General features: G+C 40.3%; 1 protein-coding gene across 2 annotated transcripts in view; it reads left to right on the plus strand.

Moving 5' to 3' along the window:
- The window catches only part of LOC124150009, a 359724-nt gene that overhangs the window by 148025 nt on the left and 189030 nt on the right, over positions 1-22669 (plus strand). For both annotated transcript variants that reach the window (XM_048393436.1, XM_046521880.2), the window contains exons 61-69: positions 9461-9645; positions 11273-11488; positions 11960-12074; positions 12716-12942; positions 17105-17197; positions 17959-18363; positions 20170-20246; positions 21193-21256; positions 21641-21838. In XM_048393436.1, coding sequence (XP_048249393.1) covers positions 9461-9645; positions 11273-11488; positions 11960-12074; positions 12716-12942; positions 17105-17197; positions 17959-18363; positions 20170-20246; positions 21193-21256; positions 21641-21838 — 1580 coding nt within the window. The remainder of the gene's footprint in view (positions 1-9460; positions 9646-11272; positions 11489-11959; positions 12075-12715; positions 12943-17104; positions 17198-17958; positions 18364-20169; positions 20247-21192; positions 21257-21640; positions 21839-22669) is intronic.

The raw sequence follows: 22669 nt of genomic DNA on the forward strand, positions 1-22669 counted from the left end.
TTGTGGGAGATGATTGTTAAATGACATGTTGGGACAGCATAATGACATGAGAAAGATGGTGTGTCTGTTTCAGGTGTTGTGGGCGACATATGTTGAATGACATGTTGGGACAGCAGAATGAAATGAGAAAGATGGTGTGTCTGTTCAGGTGTTGTGGGAGATGATTGTTGAATGACATGTTGGGACAGCATAATGACATGAGAATGATGGTGTGTATGTTTCAGGTGTTGTGGGAGATGATTGTTAAATGACATGTTGGGACAGCATAATGAAATGAGAATGATGGTGTGTCTGTTTCAGGTGTTGTGGGAGATGATTGTTAAATGACATGTTGGGACAGCATAATGACATGAGAAAGATGGTGTGTCTGTTTCAGGTGTTGTGGGCGACATATGTTGAATGACATGTTGGGACAGCAGAATGAAATGAGAAAGATGGTGTGTCTGTTTCAGGTGTTGTGGGCGACATATGTTGAATGACATGTTGGGACAGCATAATGACATGAGAATGATGGTGTGTCTGTTTCAGGTGTTGAGGGTGAAATATGTTGAATGACATGTTGGGACATCATAATGACATAAGAATGATGGTGTGTCTGTTTCAGGTGTTGTGGGCGACATATGTTGAATGACATGTTGGGACAGCATAATGACATGAGAATGATGGTGTGTCTGTTTCAGGTGTTGAGGGTGAAATATGTTGAATGACATGTTGGGACATCATAATGACATAAGAATGATGGTGTGTCTGTTTCAGGTGTTGTGGGCGACATATGTTGAATGACATGTTGGGACAGCATAATGACATGAGAATGATGGTGTGTCTGTTTCAGGTGTTGTGGGCGACATATGTTGAATGACATGTTGGGACAGCATAATGACATGAGAATGATGGTGTGTCTGTTCAGATGTTGTGGGAGATGATTGTTAAATGACATTTTGGGACAGCATAATGACATAAGAATGATGGTGTGTCTGTTTCAGGTGTTGTGGGCGACATATGTTGAATGACATGTTGGGACAGCATAATGACATGAGAATGATGGTGTGTCTGTTCAGGTGTTGTGGGAGATGATTGTTGAATGACATGTTGGGACAGCATAATGAAATGAGAAAGATGGTGTGTCTGTTTCAGGTGTTGTGGGAGATGATTGTTAAATGACATGTTGGGACATCATAATGAAATGAGAATGATGGTGTGTCTATTCAGATGTTGTTGGAGATGATTGTTGAATGACATGTTGGGACAGCATAATGAAATGAGAATGATGGTGTGTCTGTTTCAGGTGTTGTGGGAGATGATTGTTGAATGACATGTTGGGACAGCATAATGAAATGAGAATGATGGTGTGTCTGTTTTAGGTGTTGTGGGAGATGATTGTTGAATGACATGTTGGGACAGCAGAATGAAATGAGAAAGATGGTGTGTCTGTTCAGGTGTTGTGGGCGACATATGTTGAATGACATGTTGGGACAGCATAATGAAATGAGAAAGATGGTGTGTCTGTTTCAGGTGTTGTGGGAGATGATTGTTAAATGACATGTTGGGACAGCATAATGACATAAGAATGATGGTGTGTCTGTTTCAGGTGTTGTGGGCGACATATGTTGAATGACATGTTGGGACAGCATAATGACATGAGAATGATGGTGTGTCTGTTTCAGGTGTTGAGGGTGAAATATGTTGAATGACATGTTGGGACATCATAATGACATAAGAATGATGGTGTGTCTGTTTCAGGTGTTGTGGGCGACATATGTTGAATGACATGTTGGGACAGCATAATGACATGAGAATGATGGTGTGTCTGTTTCAGGTGTTGTGGGCGAAATATGTTGAATGACATGTTGGGACATCATAATGACATAAGAATGATGGTGTGTCTGTTTCAGGTGTTGTGGGCGACATATGTTGAATGACATGTTGGGACAGCATAATGACATGAGAATGATGGTGTGTCTGTTTCAGGTGTTGTGGGCGACATATGTTGAATGACATGTTGGGACAGCATAATGAAATGAGAATGATGGTGTGTCTGTTCAGATGTTGTGGGAGATGATTGTTAAATGACATTTTGGGACAGCATAATGACATAAGAATGATGGTGTGTCTGTTTCAGGTGTTGTGGGCGACATATGTTGAATGACATGTTGGGACAGCATAATGAAATGAGAATGATGGTGTGTCTGTTCAGGTGTTGTGGGAGATGATTGTTGAATGACATGTTGGGACAGCATAATGAAATGAGAATGATGGTGTGTCTGTTTTAGGTGTTGTGGGAGATGATTGTTGAATGACATGTTGGGACAGCATAATGAAACGAGAAAGATGGTGTGTCTGTTCAGGTGTTGTGGGCGACATATGTTGAATGACATGTTGGGACAGCATAATGAAATGAGAAAGATGGTGTGTCTGTTTCAGGTGTTGTGGGAGATGATTGTTAAATGACATGTTGGGACAGCATAATGAAATGAGAATGATGGTGTGTCTGTTTCAGGTGTTGTGGGCGACATATGTTGAATGACATGTTGGGACAGCATAATGACATGAGAATGATGGTGTGTCTGTTTCAGGTGTTGAGGGTGACATATGTTGAATGACATGTTGGGACATCATAATGACATAAGAATGATGGTGTGTCTGTTTCAGGTGTTGTGGGCGACATATGTTGAATGACATGTTGGGACAGCATAATGACATGAGAATGATGGTGTGTCTGTTTCAGGTGTTGAGGGTGAAATATGCTGAATGACATGTTGGGACATCATAATGACATAAGAATGATGGTGTGTCTGTTTCAGGTGTTGTGGGCGACATATGTTGAATGACATGTTGGGACAGCATAATGACATGAGAATGATGGTGTGTCTGTTTCAGGTGTTGTGGGCGAAATATGTTGAATGACATGTTGGGACATCATAATGACATAAGAATGATGGTGTGTCTGTTTCAGGTGTTGTGGGCGACATATGTTGAATGACATGTTGGGACAGCATAATGACATGAGAATGATGGTGTGTCTGTTCAGATGTTGTGGGAGATGATTGTTAAATGACATTTTGGGACAGCATAATGACATAAGAATGATGGTGTGTCTGTTTCAGGTGTTGTGGGCGACATATGTTGAATGACATGTTGGGACAGCATAATGACATGAGAATGATGGTGTGTCTGTTCAGGTGTTGTGGGAGATGATTGTTGAATGACATGTTGGGACAGCATAATGAAATGAGAAAGATGGTGTGTCTGTTTCAGGTGTTGTGGGAGATGATTGTTAAATGACATGTTGGGACATCATAATGAAATGAGAATGATGGTGTGTCTATTCAGATGTTGTGGGAGATGATTGTTGAATGACATGTTGGGACAGCATAATGAAATGAGAATGATGGTGTGTCTGTTTCAGGTGTTGTGGGAGATGATTGTTGAATGACATGTTGGGACAGCATAATGAAATGAGAATGATGGTGTGTCTGTTTTAGGTGTTGTGGGAGATGATTGTTGAATGACATGTTGGGACAGCATAATGAAATGAGAAAGATGGTGTGTCTGTTCAGGTGTTGTGGGCGACATATGTTGAATGACATGTTGGGACAGCATAATGAAATGAGAAAGATGGTGTGTCTGTTTCAGGTGTTGTGGGAGATGATTGTTAAATGACATGTTGGGACAGCATAATGACATAAGAATGATGGTGTGTCTGTTTCAGGTGTTGTGGGCGACATATGTTGAATGACATGTTGGGACAGCATAATGACATGAGAATGATGGTGTGTCTTTTTCAGGTGTTGAGGGTGAAATATGTTGAATGACATGTTGGGACATCATAATGACATAAGAATGATGGTGTGTCTGTTTCAGGTGTTGTGGGCGACATATGTTGAATGACATGTTGGGACAGCATAATGACATGAGAATGATGGTGTGTCTGTTTCAGGTGTTGTGGGCGAAATATGTTGAATGACATGTTGGGACATCATAATGACATAAGAATGATGGTGTGTCTGTTTCAGGTGTTGTGGGCGACATATGTTGAATGACATGTTGGGACAGCATAATGACATAAGAATGATGGTGTGTCTGTTTCAGGTGTTGTGGGCGACATATGTTGAATGACATGTTGGGACAGCATAATGACATGAGAATGATGGTGTGTCTGTTCAGATGTTGTGGGAGATGATTGTTAAATGACATTTTGGGACAGCATAATGACATAAGAATGATGGTGTGTCTGTTTCAGGTGTTGTGGGCGACATATGTTGAATGACATGTTGGGACAGCATAATGAAATGAGAATGATGGTGTGTCTGTTCAGGTGTTGTGGGAGATGATTGTTGAATGACATGTTGGGACATCATAATGAAATGAGAATGATGGTGTGTCTGTTTTAGGTGTTGTGGGAGATGATTGTTGAATGACATGTTGGGACAGCATAATGAAATGAGAAAGATGGTGTGTCTGTTCAGGTGTTGTGGGCGACATATGTTGAATGACATGTTGGGACAGCATAATGAAATGAGAAAGATGGTGTGTCTGTTTCAGGTGTTGTGGGAGATGATTGTTAAATGACATGTTGGGACAGCATAATGAAATGAGAATGATGGTGTGACTGTTTCAGGTGTTGTGGGAGATGATTGTTAAATGACATGTTGGGACAGCATAATGAAATGAGAATGATGGTGTGTCTGTTTCAGGTGTTGTGGGCGACATATGTTGAATGACATGTTGGGACAGCATAATGACATGAGAATGATGGTGTGTCTGTTTCAGGTGTTGAGGGTGAAATATGTTGAATGACATGTTGGGACATCATAATGACATAAGAATGATGGTGTGTCTGTTTCAGGTGTTGTGGGCGACATATGTTGAATGACATGTTGGGACAGCATAATGACATGAGAATGATGGTGTGTCTGTTTCAGGTGTTGAGGGTGAAATATGTTGAATGACATGTTGGGACATCATAATGACATAAGAATGATGGTGTGTCTGTTTCAGGTGTTGTGGGCGACATATGTTGAATGACATGTTGGGACAGCATAATGACATGAGAATGATGGTGTGTCTGTTTCAGGTGTTGTGGGCGAAATATGTTGAATGACATGTTGGGACATCATAATGACATAAGAATGATGGTGTGTCTGTTTCAGGTGTTGTGGGCGACATATGTTGAATGACATGTTGGGACAGCATAATGACATGAGAATGATGGTGTGTCTGTTCAGATGTTGTGGGAGATGATTGTTAAATGACATTTTGGGACAGCATAATGACATAAGAATGATGGTGTGTCTGTTTCAGGTGTTGTGGGCGACATATGTTGAATGACATGTTGGGACAGCATAATGACATGAGAATGATGGTGTGTCTGTTCAGGTGTTGTGGGAGATGATTGTTGAATGACATGTTGGGACAGCATAATGAAATGAGAAAGATGGTGTGTCTGTTTCAGGTGTTGTGGGAGATGATTGTTGAACGACATGTTGGGACAGCATAATGACATGAGAAAGATGGTGTGTCTGTTTCAGGTGTTGTGGGAGATGATTGTTAAATGACATGTTGGGACATCATAATGAAATGAGAATGATGGTGTGTCTATTCAGATGTTGTGGGAGATGATTGTTGAATGACATGTTGGGACAGCATAATGAAATGAGAAAGATGGTGTGTCTGTTTCAGGTGTTGTGGGAGATGATTGTTAAATGACATGTTGGGACATCATAATGAAATGAGAATGATGGTGTGTCTATTCAGATGTTGTGGGAGATGATTGTTGAATGACATGTTGGGACAGCATAATGAAATGAGAATGATGGTGTGTCTGTTTCAGGTGTTGTGGGAGATGATTGTTGAATGACATGTTGGGACAGCATAATGACATGAGAATGATGGTGTGTCTGTTCAGGTGTTGTGGGAGATGATTGTTAAATGACATGTTGGGACATCATAATGAAATGAGAAAGATGGTGTGTCTGTTTCAGGTGTTGTGGGCTACATATGTTGAATGACATGTTGGGACAGCAGAATGAAATGAGAATGATGGTGTGTCTGTTCAGGTGTTGTGGGAGATGATTGTTGAATGACATGTTGGGACAGCATAATGACATGAGAATGATGGTGTGTCTGTTTCAGGTGTTGTGGGAGATGATTGTTAAATGACATGTTGGGACAGCATAATGAAATGAGAATGATGGTGTGTCTGTTTCAGGTGTTGTGGGAGATGATTGTTAAATGACATGTTGGGACAGCATAATGACATGAGAAAGATGGTGTGTCTGTTTCAGGTGTTGTGGGCGACATATGTTGAATGACATGTTGGGACAGCATAATGAAATGAGAATGATGGTGTGTCTGTTCAGGTGTTGTGGGAGATGATTGTTGAATGACATGTTGGGACAGCATAATGACATGAGAATGATGGTGTGTCTGTTTCAGGTGTTGTGGGAGATGATTGTTAAATGACATGTTGGGACAGCATAATGAAATGAGAATGATGGTGTGTCTGTTTCAGGTGTTGTGGGAGATGATTGTTAAATGACATGTTGGGACAGCATAATGACATGAGAAAGATGGTGTGTCTGTTTCAGGTGTTGTGGGCGACATATGTTGAATGACATGTTGGGACAGCAGAATGAAATGAGAAAGATGGTGTGTCTGTTCAGGTGTTGTGGGCGACATATGTTGAATGACATGTTGGGACAGCATAATGAAATGAGAAAGATGGTGTGTCTGTTTCAGGTGTTGTGGGAGATGATTGTTAAATGACATGTTGGGACAGCATAATGAAATGAGAATGATGGTGTGTCTGTTTCAGGTGTTGTGGGCGAAATATGTTGAATGACATGTTGGGACAGCATAATGAAATGAGAATGATGGTGTGTCTGTTTCAGGTGTTGTGGGAGATGATTGTTGAATGACATGTTGGGACATCATAATGAAATAAGAATGATGGTGTGTCTGTTTCAGGTGTTGTGGGCGAAATATGTTGAATGACAAGTTGGGACAGCATAATGACATAAGATGATGGTGTGTCTGTTTCAGGTGTTGTGGGCGAAATATGTTGAATGACATGTTGGGACAGCATAATGACATGAGAATGATGGTGTGTATGTTCAGGTGTTGTGGGAGATGATTGTTGAATGACATGTTGGGACAGGATAATGAAATGAGAAAGATGGTGTGTCTGTTTCAGGTGTCGTGGGAGATGATTGTTGAATGACATGTTGGGACATCATAATGAAATGAGAAAGATGGTGTGTCTGTTTCAGGTGTTGTGGGAGATGATTGTTAAATGACATGTTGGGACATCATAATGAAATGAGAATGATGGTGTGTCTATTCAGATGTTGTGGGAGATGATTGTTGAATGACATGTTCGGACAGCATAATGAAATGAGAAAGATGGTGTGTCTGTTCAGGTGTTGTGGGAGATGATTGGTAAATGACATGTTGGGACATCATAATGAAATGAGAAAGATGGTGTGTCTGTTTCAGGTGTTGTGGGCGACATATGTTGAATGACATGTTGGGACAGCAGAATGAAATGAGAATGATGGTGTGTCTGTTCAGGTGTTGTGGGAGATGATTGTTGAATGACATGTTGGGACAGCATAATGACATGAGAATGATGGTGTGTCTGTTTCAGGTGTTGTGGGAGATGATTGTTAAATGACATGTTGGGACAGCATAATGAAATGAGAATGATGGTGTGTCTGTTTCAGGTGTTGTGGGAGATGATTGTTAAATGACATGTTGGGACAGCATAATGACATGAGAAAGATGGTGTGTCTGTTTCAGGTGTTGTGGGCAACATATGTTGAATGACATGTTGGGACAGCAGAATGAAATGAGAAAGATGGTGTGTCTGTTCAGGTGTTGTGGGCGACATATGTTGAATGACATGTTGGGACAGCATAATGACATGAGAATGATGGTGTGTCTGTTCAGGTGTTGTGGGAGATGATTGTTGAATGACATGTTGGGACAGCATAATGACATGAGAAAGATGGTGTGTCTGTTTCAGGTGTTGTGGGAGATGATTGTTGAATGACATGTTGGGACAGCATAATGACATGAGAATGATGGTGTGTCTGTTTCAGGTGTTGTGGGCGACATATGTTGAATGACATGTTGGGACATCATAATGAAATGAGAAAGATGGTGTGTCTGTTCAGGTGTTGTGGGAGACATATGTTGAATGACATGTTGGGACAGCATAATGAAATGAGAATGATGGTGTGTCTGTTCAGGTGTTGTGGGAGATGATTGTTGAATGACATGTTGGGACATCATAATGACATGAGAATGATGGTGTGTCTGTTTCAGGTGTTGTGGGCGACATATGTTGAATGACATGTTGGGACAGCATAATGAAATGAGAATGATGGTGTGTCTGTTTCAGGTGTTGTGGGAGATGATTGTTGAATGACATGTTGGGACAGCATAATGACATGAGAATGATGGTGTGTCTGTTTCAGGTGTTGTGGGAGATGATTGTTGAATGACATGTTGGGACAGCATAATGACATGAGAATGATGGTGTGTCTGTTTCAGGTGTTGTGGGCGACATATGTTGAATGACATGTTGGGACAGCATAATGAAATGAGAATCATGGTGGGTGTGTCTGTTCAGGTGTTGTGGGAGATGATTGTTGAATGACATGTTGGGACATCATAATGACATGAGAAAGATGGTGTGTCTGTTTCAGGTGTTGTGGGCGACATATGTTGAATGACATGTTGGGAAAGCATAATGACATGAGAAAGATGGTGTGTCTGTTCAGGTGTTGTGGGAGATGATTGTTGAATGACATGTTGGGACATCATAATGACATGAGAATGATGGTGTGTCTGTTTCAGGTGTTGTGGGCGACATATGTTGAATGACATGTTGGGACAGCATAATGAAATGAGAATCATGGTGTGTCTGTTCAGGTGTTGTGGGAGATGATTGTTGAATGACATGTTGGGACAGCATAATGACATGAGAATGATGGTGTGTCTGTTTCAGGTGTTGTGGGAGATGATTGTTGAATGACATGTTGGGACATCATAATGACATGAGAATGATGGTGTGTCTGTTTCAGGTGTTGTGGGCGACATATGTTGAATGACATGTTGGGACAGCATAATGAAATGAGAATCATGGTGTGTCTGTTCAGGTGTTGTGGGAGATGATTGTTGAATGACATGTTGGGACATCATAATGACATGAGAAAGATGGTGTGTCTGTTTCAGGTGTTGTGGGCGACATATGTTGAATGACATGTTGGGACAGCATAATGAAATGAGAAAGATGGTGTGTCTGTTTCAGGTGTTGTGGGCGACATATGTTGAATGACATGTTGGGACAGCATAATGACATGAGAAAGATGGTGTGTCTGTTCAGGTGTTGTGGGAGATGATTGTTGAATGACGTGTTGGGACAGCAGAATGACATGAGAAAGATGGTGTGTTTCAGGTGTCTGTATCTGCGAAGAGGACTTCACTGGTTTTGACTGTTCTATCAACAAGACATCGGTGCCAAGTGTGGGCTCCCCACAAGGCGATTGTGACAGTCAGATGTCTCTGTGTAACACAGTAACTATTGTTGGTGGACCATTTGTGCAGTCAGCAAACATTGTGTGCAGATTGGAGACAGTTGAGGTAAATAACACAACTGGAGCAGATGTCAAACTTGTACATATTCAGTCAAAGAGATTTCTGTTAACAGTGTTTGTCCATGCACAGTCTCTCCATCTGCAGTGAAACTTAAAAATCTCTCCCTCTTCTAATCAACTGAACATGTAAAAGTTATTGTTAAGGAACATTTTCCACATGTCCCTATCTAAAACAATGTAAACATTTCATTTTGAAAAAAATATAAATGGTGCTGCAGCAGCTGTTGTTAGTGAGAGCAAAATCAGCCTTCGCTCCATACCTCTTCTTCTCAGAAACCAATGGCTACTGCAGTATTGATTTCATATTTTCAGTGGATGTTCATAAAATACATCTTAACATTGAACTGAGGTTGTAATTTTGAAGAGTTTCAATTGAAGCACTTGCCATTTGCAATCAATTGAATACTATAAATCATAAAATGAATGAAAGCATTAAATTAATGCTACAATTGTGTGTTCCTTGCTAACCTTTAATAATAAAGTGACATATTTCTTCTGGACATATATAACTATATTTTCATGTTAAGTCACTGTACACAGCTGGGAACAAGGACATATATACAAAGCTCATATAAACAATGTAACTGAGTGCTAGATTTAGACAGTGCTCCTCACCAAGTTCCTGTAAGTTGGTTAACACAAGCGGATCATGCAGTTTTGCCAGTTGTATGGTGGCGTCTTTGTTGTTGGCGACCTGGTAATGACGTATAATTACAAGCAAACCACTGCTTATCTATGTGAACATGGTGTAGTAAAGCAAAAGCATATATACATTCAAACAATTGCACTAACAACACTTCAAACCACATTGGAAATTATGACTGTATCTGTTATCTATTGAATGATGGGAGGCATCTTTGATCTGGTGTTTTTTCTTGGAAACCTTGACAAATAATTTGTTACACTGAGCATCCAAACATAGTGGAAATTTCAAGTACACAAAATGGAGATTTGGTGAATACACAACATTACTTAACATTCATTATTCTCATTCTAACAATAATGGAACATCTACAACCTTTGTGAGCTGAAGTAAATAATATCAGTTGAATATGCCTTATTGTTAATTTCCTGCGATCAAAGGTAGATCACACATCAAGTGGGAGAAGTCAAGTTTGTGAGAAAAGGAAATACTTTTCCTCAGTTGAACTGCTATAAATACCCACTACTGTATCCTAAATTTCAAATGTTTGCTGTTTAATGAGAAGGGTGTGTTTCAAATCCAAAAGTAGTTATTTCCTGACTCTTTTTCTGCTGGGGATCATCTCTTGCATTAAGTAGTTAATAACGCATTAAGTTCATGATTTGTAAATGAGTGAGATATTGTTGGGAGTTAAGTCTGATGTTATGTGAGACATATGTATCATTTTGAGATGCAAACTGCCAATTCAGCAAACGTATGGAGGTCAGCTAACATAATCTTTACTCAGCGAAATTATTATTATTATTATTAGTAGTAGTAGTAGTAGTAGTAGTAGTAGTAATAATAGTAGTAATAGTAGTAGTGTGTCTTGATGATGGGTTATATTGCCTACGTACCTAATTATAAAGGTTCTTAGATGCTACAGTTTTTTAAGTATTGTTTGTGAATACTTTTTACTTACCTTTCGCAGCTGACTAGCAATGAGACACAGAGGGGCACAGGCCAGTACTCCTATGTAGCTGCTGTGTTTGTGTCCTATCAGATGGTCATCTGCAATCTGACAGATGCTGTCGGCAGCTACTATGTGACTATCAGCAACAACAACCTTACTTACAGTGCCTCAGTTTTCTTTCGTGTATATGACTCCCGCTGTTTCATCACCACTGACAACCAGTTTTCTCTCCTTGTAAGTATTACTTTACTTTTCATTTATCCCACCAAAGAAATATAAACAAACAAATATACATTTGATGTGATATTGTGGTGTCAAGTTCTACCTTGTTTGATGTGGAAGAACTGTGAAGATGCGGGGTTGTCTTCAGGAGCCCATGCTTGCCGTAAAAGGCAACTGTGCTTGTCGTAAGAGATGGATCGATGCTCAGGATGTCTATCACTGGATTGTCTGGTCAAGACTCGATTATTTCTAGACCTCCATCACATAGCTGGAATATTGCTGAGTGTGGTGTTAAACAACAAATAAACAAACAAACTATGATGTGGAAACTGCTTTCAATATCTTCATCCCAATCGGTTGATTAAAAATGAAGACGCATGCTCACATGTCTGTGCTTGTGTCTCAGCTAAATCCTAGTTGATTGCAACACCTACAACAGTGAGTAATTATTCCATACAGATTAGTATGAAGCTTCTGTTGTAGCCCAATTACTGCTTCATCGGCAAGTCATGCTACAAGCCCGGAGATGTGAGCAAAGACAACACACAGCTGGTGTGTGACACAGGCAGGAGCACACTATCCTGGACAGACCGATCAGGTACATATAGCTCTTACAACGATGTGTCAGCTGGATGTAGGAGGAAAGCCCAAAGTGCTGCAGACATTTATCACTTTGGTGAAACCCACGAGTCTGGGTATGGTGCTGACAAACCAAGAGACATGATTGGGGTCAACAGGGATTCAAACTGATGATCATAGATTACTGGCGTGCCAAAGGACCCAACTCTGCACAGCGAATTACAGGGCCTTAGATGACTGGGCCACCCATGCCCCCAATATGAACCAGACACTTTGTGACACTGTCAATTTGTAAAATCTCTGTCAAGTGCTAGAATCTATTGAACCTGCACTACACTAGATAATCTGTTCTTCAGCATTTGACTAGTCTTTATGTAGTTAAACTAGTCTTGGACAAACAAGGCAGCACAAGTGTCGTATGCTGGTGTTAATCATTAATTATGATCCCAAGGAATCCATCTGTTGTCTTATACAATATGCCATCTTCAGTTGATATGTTTCATTGACATATTTGGTGGAGTGATGGGGTGGTCCAGTTGTTTAAGCATTCGCTCGTCACTCTGAAGACCCATTTCTGGTGTCCCCTGCCATGATTTTGCTGGAATGTTGCTAAAAGCAGCGTAAAATCCAAGTCACTCACTTACATGTTTGGTCCCTTAGGGTACCTCAACCTTGGTGTACAACCCACACTGGCAAGTCATGTTGAGGGTAGTGAGTTTGTCTTCACCTGTGACTGGGGGGAGTATTCAAACAACGACACCAGCATCATCATCTACAGTCAGTGGATTCACAACAACAATGTCAGTGTGGAGACAGAGGTAGAAGGCAATGTCACCAGTACCAGGCTCAATCACACCTCTCTGGTTGGCCTAAGCTATGGAGATACTGTAAGTCAACGTGTATACATATAAACCATATTCCTTTTATGATGTTAGCGCTTTCAACTCATACCACGTACGAGTCTTATCAGGCCATAACTGAATAACGGACATGAAGTAGTAACATATAGTTACGTGACATCATAACATTTAGGAAACTATGATGTCACAATACAATATAAACAATATATATATGTATGTATATGTATGTATGTATATACTTTTCATATAGAGTTGTAAGCATGTTTTTGTCCTGCCCAAATGTACTTATGCCCCGGAAAAACTTCCAGGATTAAAGGCATAAAATTACAATGAAAATGTTCTGACCCTGTAGTGGAAAGTTCCAGTTTGACTCCAAATGAGAACGATGAGTTGCAAAATAACTCGAAATCCAGAAAAGTGTATGAAACATCAATACGGTACTTGACCATGAATACCCTGTACCCAACAAAATCTGAATTTTGTTTATTTTAAGACCCATGACGGATGAAGTTCTTTAAGAAACTATCATGTAATTTTGTATAGAAATGTGTACATGACACGTAGGGGGACAAACCGTGGAAGGCACAGCGCAAGCACGTATGCACTGCACGGTCTGTGGTAGGGGAAATGACAGAGCGTTAGAGGGTCCGTCTCATGATAATTTCAGTCGCAATCTGACTCGCTCATGCCATAGATGTCGTCATCGGACTGCCACTATTATAGGTTGGACTGTTGCTGGCCGTAGTCCATCTCGTGACCAATAACGTTGCTCTATCTCGTCAACGACTGTGGCCACACAACACCTCCATGTTTCTACTGTTACCCGACCAAGGGATTCCTTTATGAGTTGTTCAATGTCTCGTAATTTGAACATTGTGTTCGATCGTCCAATGTCACCCTTGACAATGCCCCATACCAACTCGATTGGATTCAGGTCGCAGTGATAAGGTGGCAGTCATAAGACAGCGTGACCCGGACCCTTGATGTAACTGTCAACTTTATACACGGGGTCAGGTTTCATAGTTTTGATGATTTCATAGAGCTGTGGTTTCGTCGCTCGAGAAGGAAAGGTAGCCAAGTAACCATGTCTCCTTTACGATTATTAGAGGTTGGAGTCTTGCTTTTTGGATTCTGCACACTATGATACGGTGCATTGTCCATGACAATGAGAGACTTGGTAGGCAAAGCAGGGACTAATTTATCTTTCACCCACTCCAGAAATACATTGCCGTTCATTTCTGTGTGGTAGTCCCTGTTGTCTTTGGCCTTGGCTCTAAAGACGAGGTCACAGTCTGGGAGAAAACCCTGACTGGCAGAACCAGCATGGAGAACTATGAGTCTTTCACCCTTTCCCATTGGTAACTTTCTACCAGACTCCTTACAGTCACCACTGGGTACCCACTGACTGCTGGCTGTGTGTGACGCATTTACCCATGTCTCATCTAAGAAGACGGGCTCATATCCTTCTTCACATTTCTGCTTGATGGTACGAAGGTAATGATTTCGGAGACGAACAATGTCAGACCGTTCACACAACACAGCCCTATTTTCTCCAGTTATCTCTTTGTATTTGTAACCAAATGTATGCAACAGCTGCCATAGTTTATACTTTGTAACACAAAAATCATGGTCAGTTTCAAGGTGTTTCTCCAAAATACTTAGGGACAGGTACTTATTTTCTGAGTGCAGTTTAACAATTTGACAATTTAACAATCTGACTTGATCCCTCTGAAAACTGTCTAATTTATCAACCTTGCGTGGTTTTGACATGTTCCCTACCACCTTGGCCTGACTATTCGTATCTCGTCAACTAACAACATTTTTAAGTTTCTGAGGGGACATACCAAGAGCTTTTGAAGCTTGTTTCAAGAATTTATTAATTGCATAAAAAGGCTTTGCTCTTTCTGCTTCACTTCTAAAGAAATCATACACATTCAACATCAACTGTTTAACATCTGCTGACCCTGTCATTGAATGAACACGGTCACTGTGTAGCACGTGCAGACCTTGCTTGCGCTGTGCCTTCCACGGTTTGTCCCCCTACGTGTCATGTACACATTTCTATACAAAATTACATGATAGTTTCTTAAAGAACTTCATCCGTCATGGGTCTTAAATTAAACAAAATTCAGATATTTTTGGGTACAGGGTATTCATGGTCAAGTACCGTATTGATGTTTCATACACTTTTCTGGATTTCGAGTTATTTTGCAATTCATCGTTCTCATTTGGTTGAATGACTGTAGTTGATTATTGTGAAAACATGTAATCATGACAGAAACAGATAGAATGCAGAGCCCAGAACGCATCTGAAATCGGAAGTACTGAAACATGATAATTCCATGATATGACCATGTTTGTGTCAAGTTGAACTGAAAGTCAGTCGTCCGTGAATACTACAGCTGCCAGGATAAAGTATTCTGAAGACTTAACAGAAAATGAGATGAAAATGTTTTGACCATGGTAACAGAGATATAAACAAATTTCTTTTTAAGAATTTGTTGTTTTTTCCAAAATAATAATGGATTTGTCAAATTAACATTGGAATTTTCACACACAGCGCAGTTGTTCCGATCATAACAAACATATTTCAATTATTCGTATTATAAAGTATTACACCCACACGCTCACGCACGCAAACACACATGGAACCAAATCTTGTTTACAGAGTATATTAAATATACTAATTTTTCATGAAGTGTATACTCATCCCTTATATATATATTATGTTGTTTTAGTAGAGATTGCCAATGATTAACACTGACCCTTGAGACCGCCTCCGCGGTCTGACCGGAGAGGGGAAGGTGCAGGGTTCAATCCCTGGCCACACCATACCAAAAGACATTAAAAGATGGTACTTGTTGTTACCCTGTCTGGCACTTGGCACTATACTGTGTCTGAGTGGGGTATGTATGTTAAACTGCGGCATGGTATCTCAGTGAGCTAGCACTGTTAAATATCGGCATCAGTCCAACTAGTACAAGCAGCCACACACACACACACAAAAGCATGTTGCTATATTAGTGCAATAATCTTGGACGCAACGTTAAAGCCCACCTCACCTCACCTCACCTCACCTCACCTCACCTCACCTCACCTCTATACTGACCCACAATGCACCCTGGTAAGCTCACGTGTTATGTAATTGTAGCTGGGCTATTTGTCTCTTCAAGCTAGACCTACACAAAATGGTTAATTCCCAGGCTGGGACTGGTTGTGCCATGTTGGCGATGTTTGAAACTTAAATTGTGACTTAAAAACTTTGTGCATGATATGGATTATGATGGATTACGTGTAGTGGCAAATTCAATGGATCTTATTGGGACTTGGAGAGACTTTTTAATTGTAATCACTGATACTTGCTCTTGTGATGTTTGATTAGACTGCCAGAATTAAATTGTGTTTATGTTGTTGTGTGATCTCTTTTTGTTATGAATAGAGAGTGTATGATGGATCCACTCGTTACACTAAATATGCATGTTAAGTACAATTACTGTCTTGAGTTGCCATACCTATGTAGGATTTGTTTCGTGTATTATGTACCTGGAGAGAGAGTTAATCTGAATCATTTTCCTTTGCCTTAAAAAAAAAGAAAAGAAATGCTTCTCTAAGGCAATGGCTTTTGAAGCTTTAGGGCGGATGGGCAGTGTTTTTTGTGTGTATGTGCGTGCGTGCGTGCGTGCGTGCGTGCGTGTGAAGCTTGTGTAACGGCCATAAAATTTCCGAGTCCCGTGATGGGATTCGAACCACGGACCTTCTGATCACAGGTCGGACACCTTGTCCACATGACCAAAGAGGTTAACCCCGTCAGCAAGCTGACAAGGTAAGTATGTCATCTGTGGGATGACTCCACGCCCTGCTACATACTCCCCCGTCAACAGAAGGCACGTCCCGGGCCGCATAGTAGGGTACTGAGGCTTATTTTGCTCAAATTTAATATGAACGTGCTCAGCCCCACGTTGGGCGCCAATGTAACGGCCATAAAATTTCCGAGTCCCGTGATGGGATTCAAACCACGGACCTTCTGATCACAGGTCGGACGCCTTGTCCACATGACCAAAGAGGTTAACCCTGTCAGCAAGCTGACAAGGTAAGGATGTCATCTGTGGGATGACTCCACGCCCTGCTACACTTGTATATAACCAAATTCCTGTTCTCCATGTAAATATGTGTTGTCTTTCCCCTACAGCTGCAGTGTGGCCTTGTAGCATGCCTCAGCACTGACTGTGCCCACTCCCGCAGTCCAGTCACAACTAGTCGGGAATTCAAATTTGAAGTAAAAGTGAGTTGAAGATATCATAGAGGCTTGGTAGCGATGGAACAAGACAACTTTGAGGAGTGTCAGACATTCGGGAATGGTCAATGTTACTTTCGTCTAGCTGTGTGAGGTTAATAGATCCAATGTTTGTGACATTACAAACAATTTGTTAGTGACAATCAAATGCTATGTTCAATGAAATAATACCAGTAATGGTTTGACTAGGCAGCACTTTCTGGGAGAAGTCCAATTCGCTGTTTTGGCTGTGTGTAGAGGGGGCAAGGGCCCTGAGCTGATGATGAGCCTAATCAGCCTGACTGTGCCAGGATCACCCAAACCCTCTTTGCTGTATTTTAATAATAATAATAATAATAATAATAATAATAATAATAATAATAATAATAATAATAATTCAGGAAAAACATGGCAAATATGCGGACCATGCTTTCGAAATGTCACGCTTGTGTCCGAAGTACCAAGTTGTTCGATTCCCCATTGTTCTCAGTGCCTTAGGTTTGGTACCTCCAAATCTGTTGACTGACATTGGGAGAGTACCCATTCGGTGTCTGGGCTGCGTGTACAGGGGGCAAGGGCCCTGAGCTGATGATGAGCCTAACCAGCCTGACTGTGCCAGGATCACCCAAACCCTCTTTGCTGAATTATTTTAATCTGATGATGATAATAATAATAATAATAATAATAATAATAATAATAATAATAATTGTTAATGGTACTAACCAAGAAACTGCAAGTAGTGATTGCTATTTATACATCTTTATAATCAGATCACCAGCAAGAAATCCTTGACTTTGGAAGAAGGTGAAGGTGCCAAGGTTGTACTTCTGGAATCCACTTTTCCTCCCTCCATCTTCTGTCCAGCCTCTGATGACAACACTAGCTGCTCCATCACCATCAATGCATACATCCCAGACCTAGACACCCAGACTGTGTCCTGTCCAGGGTCTGCGGTCACAGTGCCACAAGCAGTGGTCAGCTGGCCCAGTCGACCAGATGATGTCCAGGCCATGTGTGGCCTGGTGCTAAGTAATGACAACTGGCATACGGAACAGTCATTGTATGTAAGGGCAACCACAGACAATCAGATTGATGGTGATCAGTACCGAGACCTTCAGATCTCACTCAAGATGGCAGCCGAGATAAACACCTCCATAGCTCTGGAGACAGTGAAGGTGGGAAACATACTAGTATGAGTCACTGAGATTATGTGATGTTTAGCTGAAAGTATGGTCCCATCCAGGGCCAAATCCAGGATTTTGAAAACTGGGGTTGGGGGATCCTCTTGGGCCATTTGTAACTTCAGTGGTGTGTGTGGGGGAAGTCCACTCAAAACTAAAAAGGCGGGGGATACAGTTATAACAAGGAATTTCATCCATCCGTTCTTCCGATAGGAGAGATGCAGTGCAAAGTTTAATTTCAATATTTGGATTTTCTGAAAGAATACAGCTATTTTTCATTTTTGTACTTTGAATTCTTTTGCTAAAACATATATATGTGACTTGTAACTTAAAAACTACTGTGTGGATTCTTTTCAGTTTTAGGGAACAGTTTCCATACTATTTATGAGAAGAGCTGCAGCCGAAGTTTGATTTTGATATGTGGATTTTGCTGACAAAATATGAATTTTTACATGTTTTCAACTTAGAATGCGTTTTCTTCACTTCAACATTTGTATGACCTATAACTTGAGAACTACTACATGGATTATTTTCAAATGTAAGGAATACTTTCAATACTAATAGGAGAGGTGCAATAAAAAGTTTGATTTTGAAATGTGTATATTCTGAAAGAATATATGATTTTGTTTCATTTGTTTTCATTTGTGTGATGTATAACATAAAGTCTACTTTGTGGATTCTTTTCAAATTGGGGGTACAGTTTCTATACCAATAGGAGAGGTGCAGTGCAAAGTTTGATTTCGATAAGTGGATTTTCTGAGAAAATATTGCTTTTTACATGTCAAATGTACAGTATCCAGCACAGCTTGCTGATGATGTAATATTATTGCGCTTTTTAAGAGAAACCAGCTTTTATGTTCAGGCATCAATATATCTCCAATATCAAAATTGTTCTTCAGCTGGTGTTGGAGTTGAGGTTGAGCCTTGCTCACCTTTTGCCTTGTTAATTTTACTTTAACAACCAAATCAACATGTTATCATGGTAGGAATTCACTTACAAAATGTTATCATAGGTTAAAAAAAAGGGGGTGGTGGCCATGGCCTCCCACAAACCAGAAACACCTCCCATCGGACTTCTCTTTAATCCTTAGAAAAGGTTGTTGACATAAGCGCTTACCCTACAATTGACCTAGTCCACAATTAGCTGGGGTTTCTGTAGTATTGGTTCGTTTTATGAGTCATATTTAATGTTGTTGTTGTATTCATATTGCCCTGGTTGTATGTTATGAGCTTTGGGGCTTTGAGGAAAAGGGCTGCTTCAATTTTGCAAGTACCTTTTCTAAACACATCTATTTTCTTAAAGCTTTTACTTAGAGACTGGTAAAAGAAATTTTCTTATTTTATTAAGAACTTAAATTATTATTCTTAACCTTCATGTGGATGTTTGTCTCAATTATGACGTTAACATTTGTGAGAGGCATATAAATTAGTTTTTAGCTTTGTGAAACAGTTGGAAAAAAGGCAAAAACTTGAAACATTCATTTTTGAAGGAACTGATTTGGCAGACAATTTATTCAATATACTTCCTTACATTATTCATTGTTGCAATATAAGAACATTTGTTGGAATTTGGTCACTTTTTTACATTTTTGTTTATAATATTCAAATTATTAACAAAATGTTTTATAATGATGCTGACTGCAACTTATCACAAGTCACATATTATAACTGTTCAATGGCCCTATATTTGTAAAATCTACAATTAAGTGTAATACATTTTGCAACATCCAAAGAGTTTAACAGGAATGTTGTGAAACACATCCTGGTAGGTGATTACATATATGTCTGTTGTGTTTACAGTTGACCATCAAGGACCGTGATCGCAGCTCCATATGTAAAGCCGTCAATGTTCCACACATCACAACATTTGACAATGTGTAGGTAGTTTCTAAGCTATTTAATTGATTATAAGAATCATAATTAAACTTCAAAATGCAAGGGCAAAAATCTTGACTTAATATTTTAAGGGAAGAATTGCTGTAGAACTTGAAGGCAGGGTCAGTCTATATGCCAGCAAGTGGTGATGAGTGTACCACTCATAACACTGTGCTCACTCTTTTGGGTATGTGTGTTGTATCCAGAAATATGTAGCAACTTCTGTCAACAGAACTTTGTGATACAGAGGAAATGAAGCCATTAGTCAGTCACCTACCCCATGCCACCTCACACATTGGACAATACTCACATGGACAACATTTGACAAGATATCTTCATTCTAAGTGCACCCATTCTTAATGAACAAAGACAGACAAAACATGCATTGCAAATACCATCAGAATTATACCATGGTTTGGGATCATGATAACAGGATTCAACATTTCGCCATTCATCAGTATACTATTGGCAAAATACCAATCCTTCAGTAGCATACAGCAAGAAATACTCCAATCACATGACTATACCACTTATACATGTTATACTTTCAGACTGTTTATAACATGATTTCTTTACATTTGAAATTATGAGGTAAACAATTACTGATTGCAACATCTCTCCATTCTTGGTCAGTATCTGCATAAATTGACAAAATATCCTCTTTCATAAGAGGTCGAATCTGATTGGTCAGTAGGAGGGACATAGAAGGGACATAACTCACAATAGCCACTGCTGGTGCTACGATCAAGACCAGTTATTCAAGCAAAGTTTGACAAGGTGGAAACTGGACTTTTACAGTCACATAACACCCTTGACTCAGGAAGATGCTTTGTTGACAACTGAGATGCATGTCCAGATCCCATGTATCCCATCTGAGGGTAATGAGTGGAGTGCCCACTCCCTCCTGTTTAGACTCCCTCATGAAAGAGTCCACTGTCTGTGTTTCAGCTACTACAATCTGCTTCAGTTTGGAGAGTTTGTCCTGTACAGACACAAGACACTTCCAATAGCTGTAAGTTGTGGAATATATGTGTGTGTGTATCACAATCAACAAAACTAGCACCCCTGGTCAGAGGGTGGATCTAGAGTGGGGAAGCTGATTAAAGGACATTATAAAAATAACGCTAGAATTTTCATGTATAGTCCATGTATAGCAGTTTATTTATGTTCACAGCTAACAATCAGCATTACTTATTGTCAATATTTACTACTTATAACAAGAAGTATGTATGCTTTCCTCTGACAATTATGTGAAGAAAGGGTCGCTCATAGTATGGGGTGATGTGAAATTGGGTTTAATGTCGTGTCCAAGACTATTGCACTTATATCTGTGCTTCCTATGTGCAAACAATGATGCATGATATTTTCTTACTGTATGAGGTTGGTGTGTTTGTAGGTGAATATCTTCACAACTCCATGCAGAGGTCAAGTTTCATGTGTCTGTGGGACAGCAGTGCTGGTAGATGACGATGTTTTCATACTAGAAAGATGTGGTAACCATACTGACATGCCAGTCAGAACTGAGATGCTACTCAATGGTGACCTTGCCAAGGGGACCTCACTCCTTGAGGTCAATGATGGAAAGGAGTATGTTGTAAGTAAACAATGGACATGGGAGGATAACTGGCTCTGTGGAAATGTCAAGCAATAAATCATTACACAAAACTTATTGGACAACAGATTCATCATTGAATATATTCGTATGACTGATCACAAGTATTTTTCATTATTACAGTGACAAGTCATTGACTTATGACATGATCAAGTATATATGTATGTGGCTAAAACGAGTGAAGAAAGACAATCTCTTGAAGTTCAAGAGGAAATCTAACCATGAGCAATCTGTAACAAAGAAGATTTGTATCCCTATGTTTGTACTTGTAGTAGGGCGTGGAGTCATCCCACAGATGACATCCTTACCTTGTCAGCTTGCTGGCGAGGTTAACCTTTTTGGTCATGTGGACAAGTCGTCCGACCTCAGATCAGAAGGTCCGTGGTTCGATTCTCATCACGGGACTCGGAAATTTTATGGCTGCTACATTGGCGCCCAACATGGGGCTGAGCACCTTCATATTAAATTTGAGCAAAATAAGCCTCAGTACCCTACTAAGCGGCCCGGGACGTGCCTTCTGTTGACGGGGGAGTATGTAGCAGGGCGTGGAGTCATCCCACAGATGACATCCTTACCTTGTCAGCTTGTTGGCGGGGTTAACCTCTTTGGTCATGTGGACAAGGTGTCCGACCTCAGATCAGGTCCGTGGTTTGAATCCCATCACGGGACTCGGAAATTTTATGGCCACTACATACTCAATAAAATCAGATCTTAGTGCTCACTACCGCTACACAAGGATCTGAGGACATCCCATTACAGGTCACATCAGAACAATCTTTTGCGAACTTTGATGGACCAATGAAATGACTAACA

The sequence above is a fragment of the Haliotis rufescens genome, unplaced genomic scaffold (assembly GCF_023055435.1).
Source record: "Haliotis rufescens isolate VD_foot unplaced genomic scaffold, xgHalRufe1.0.p SCAF_12, whole genome shotgun sequence".
Lineage (NCBI taxonomy): Eukaryota > Metazoa > Mollusca > Gastropoda > Lepetellida > Haliotidae > Haliotis > Haliotis rufescens.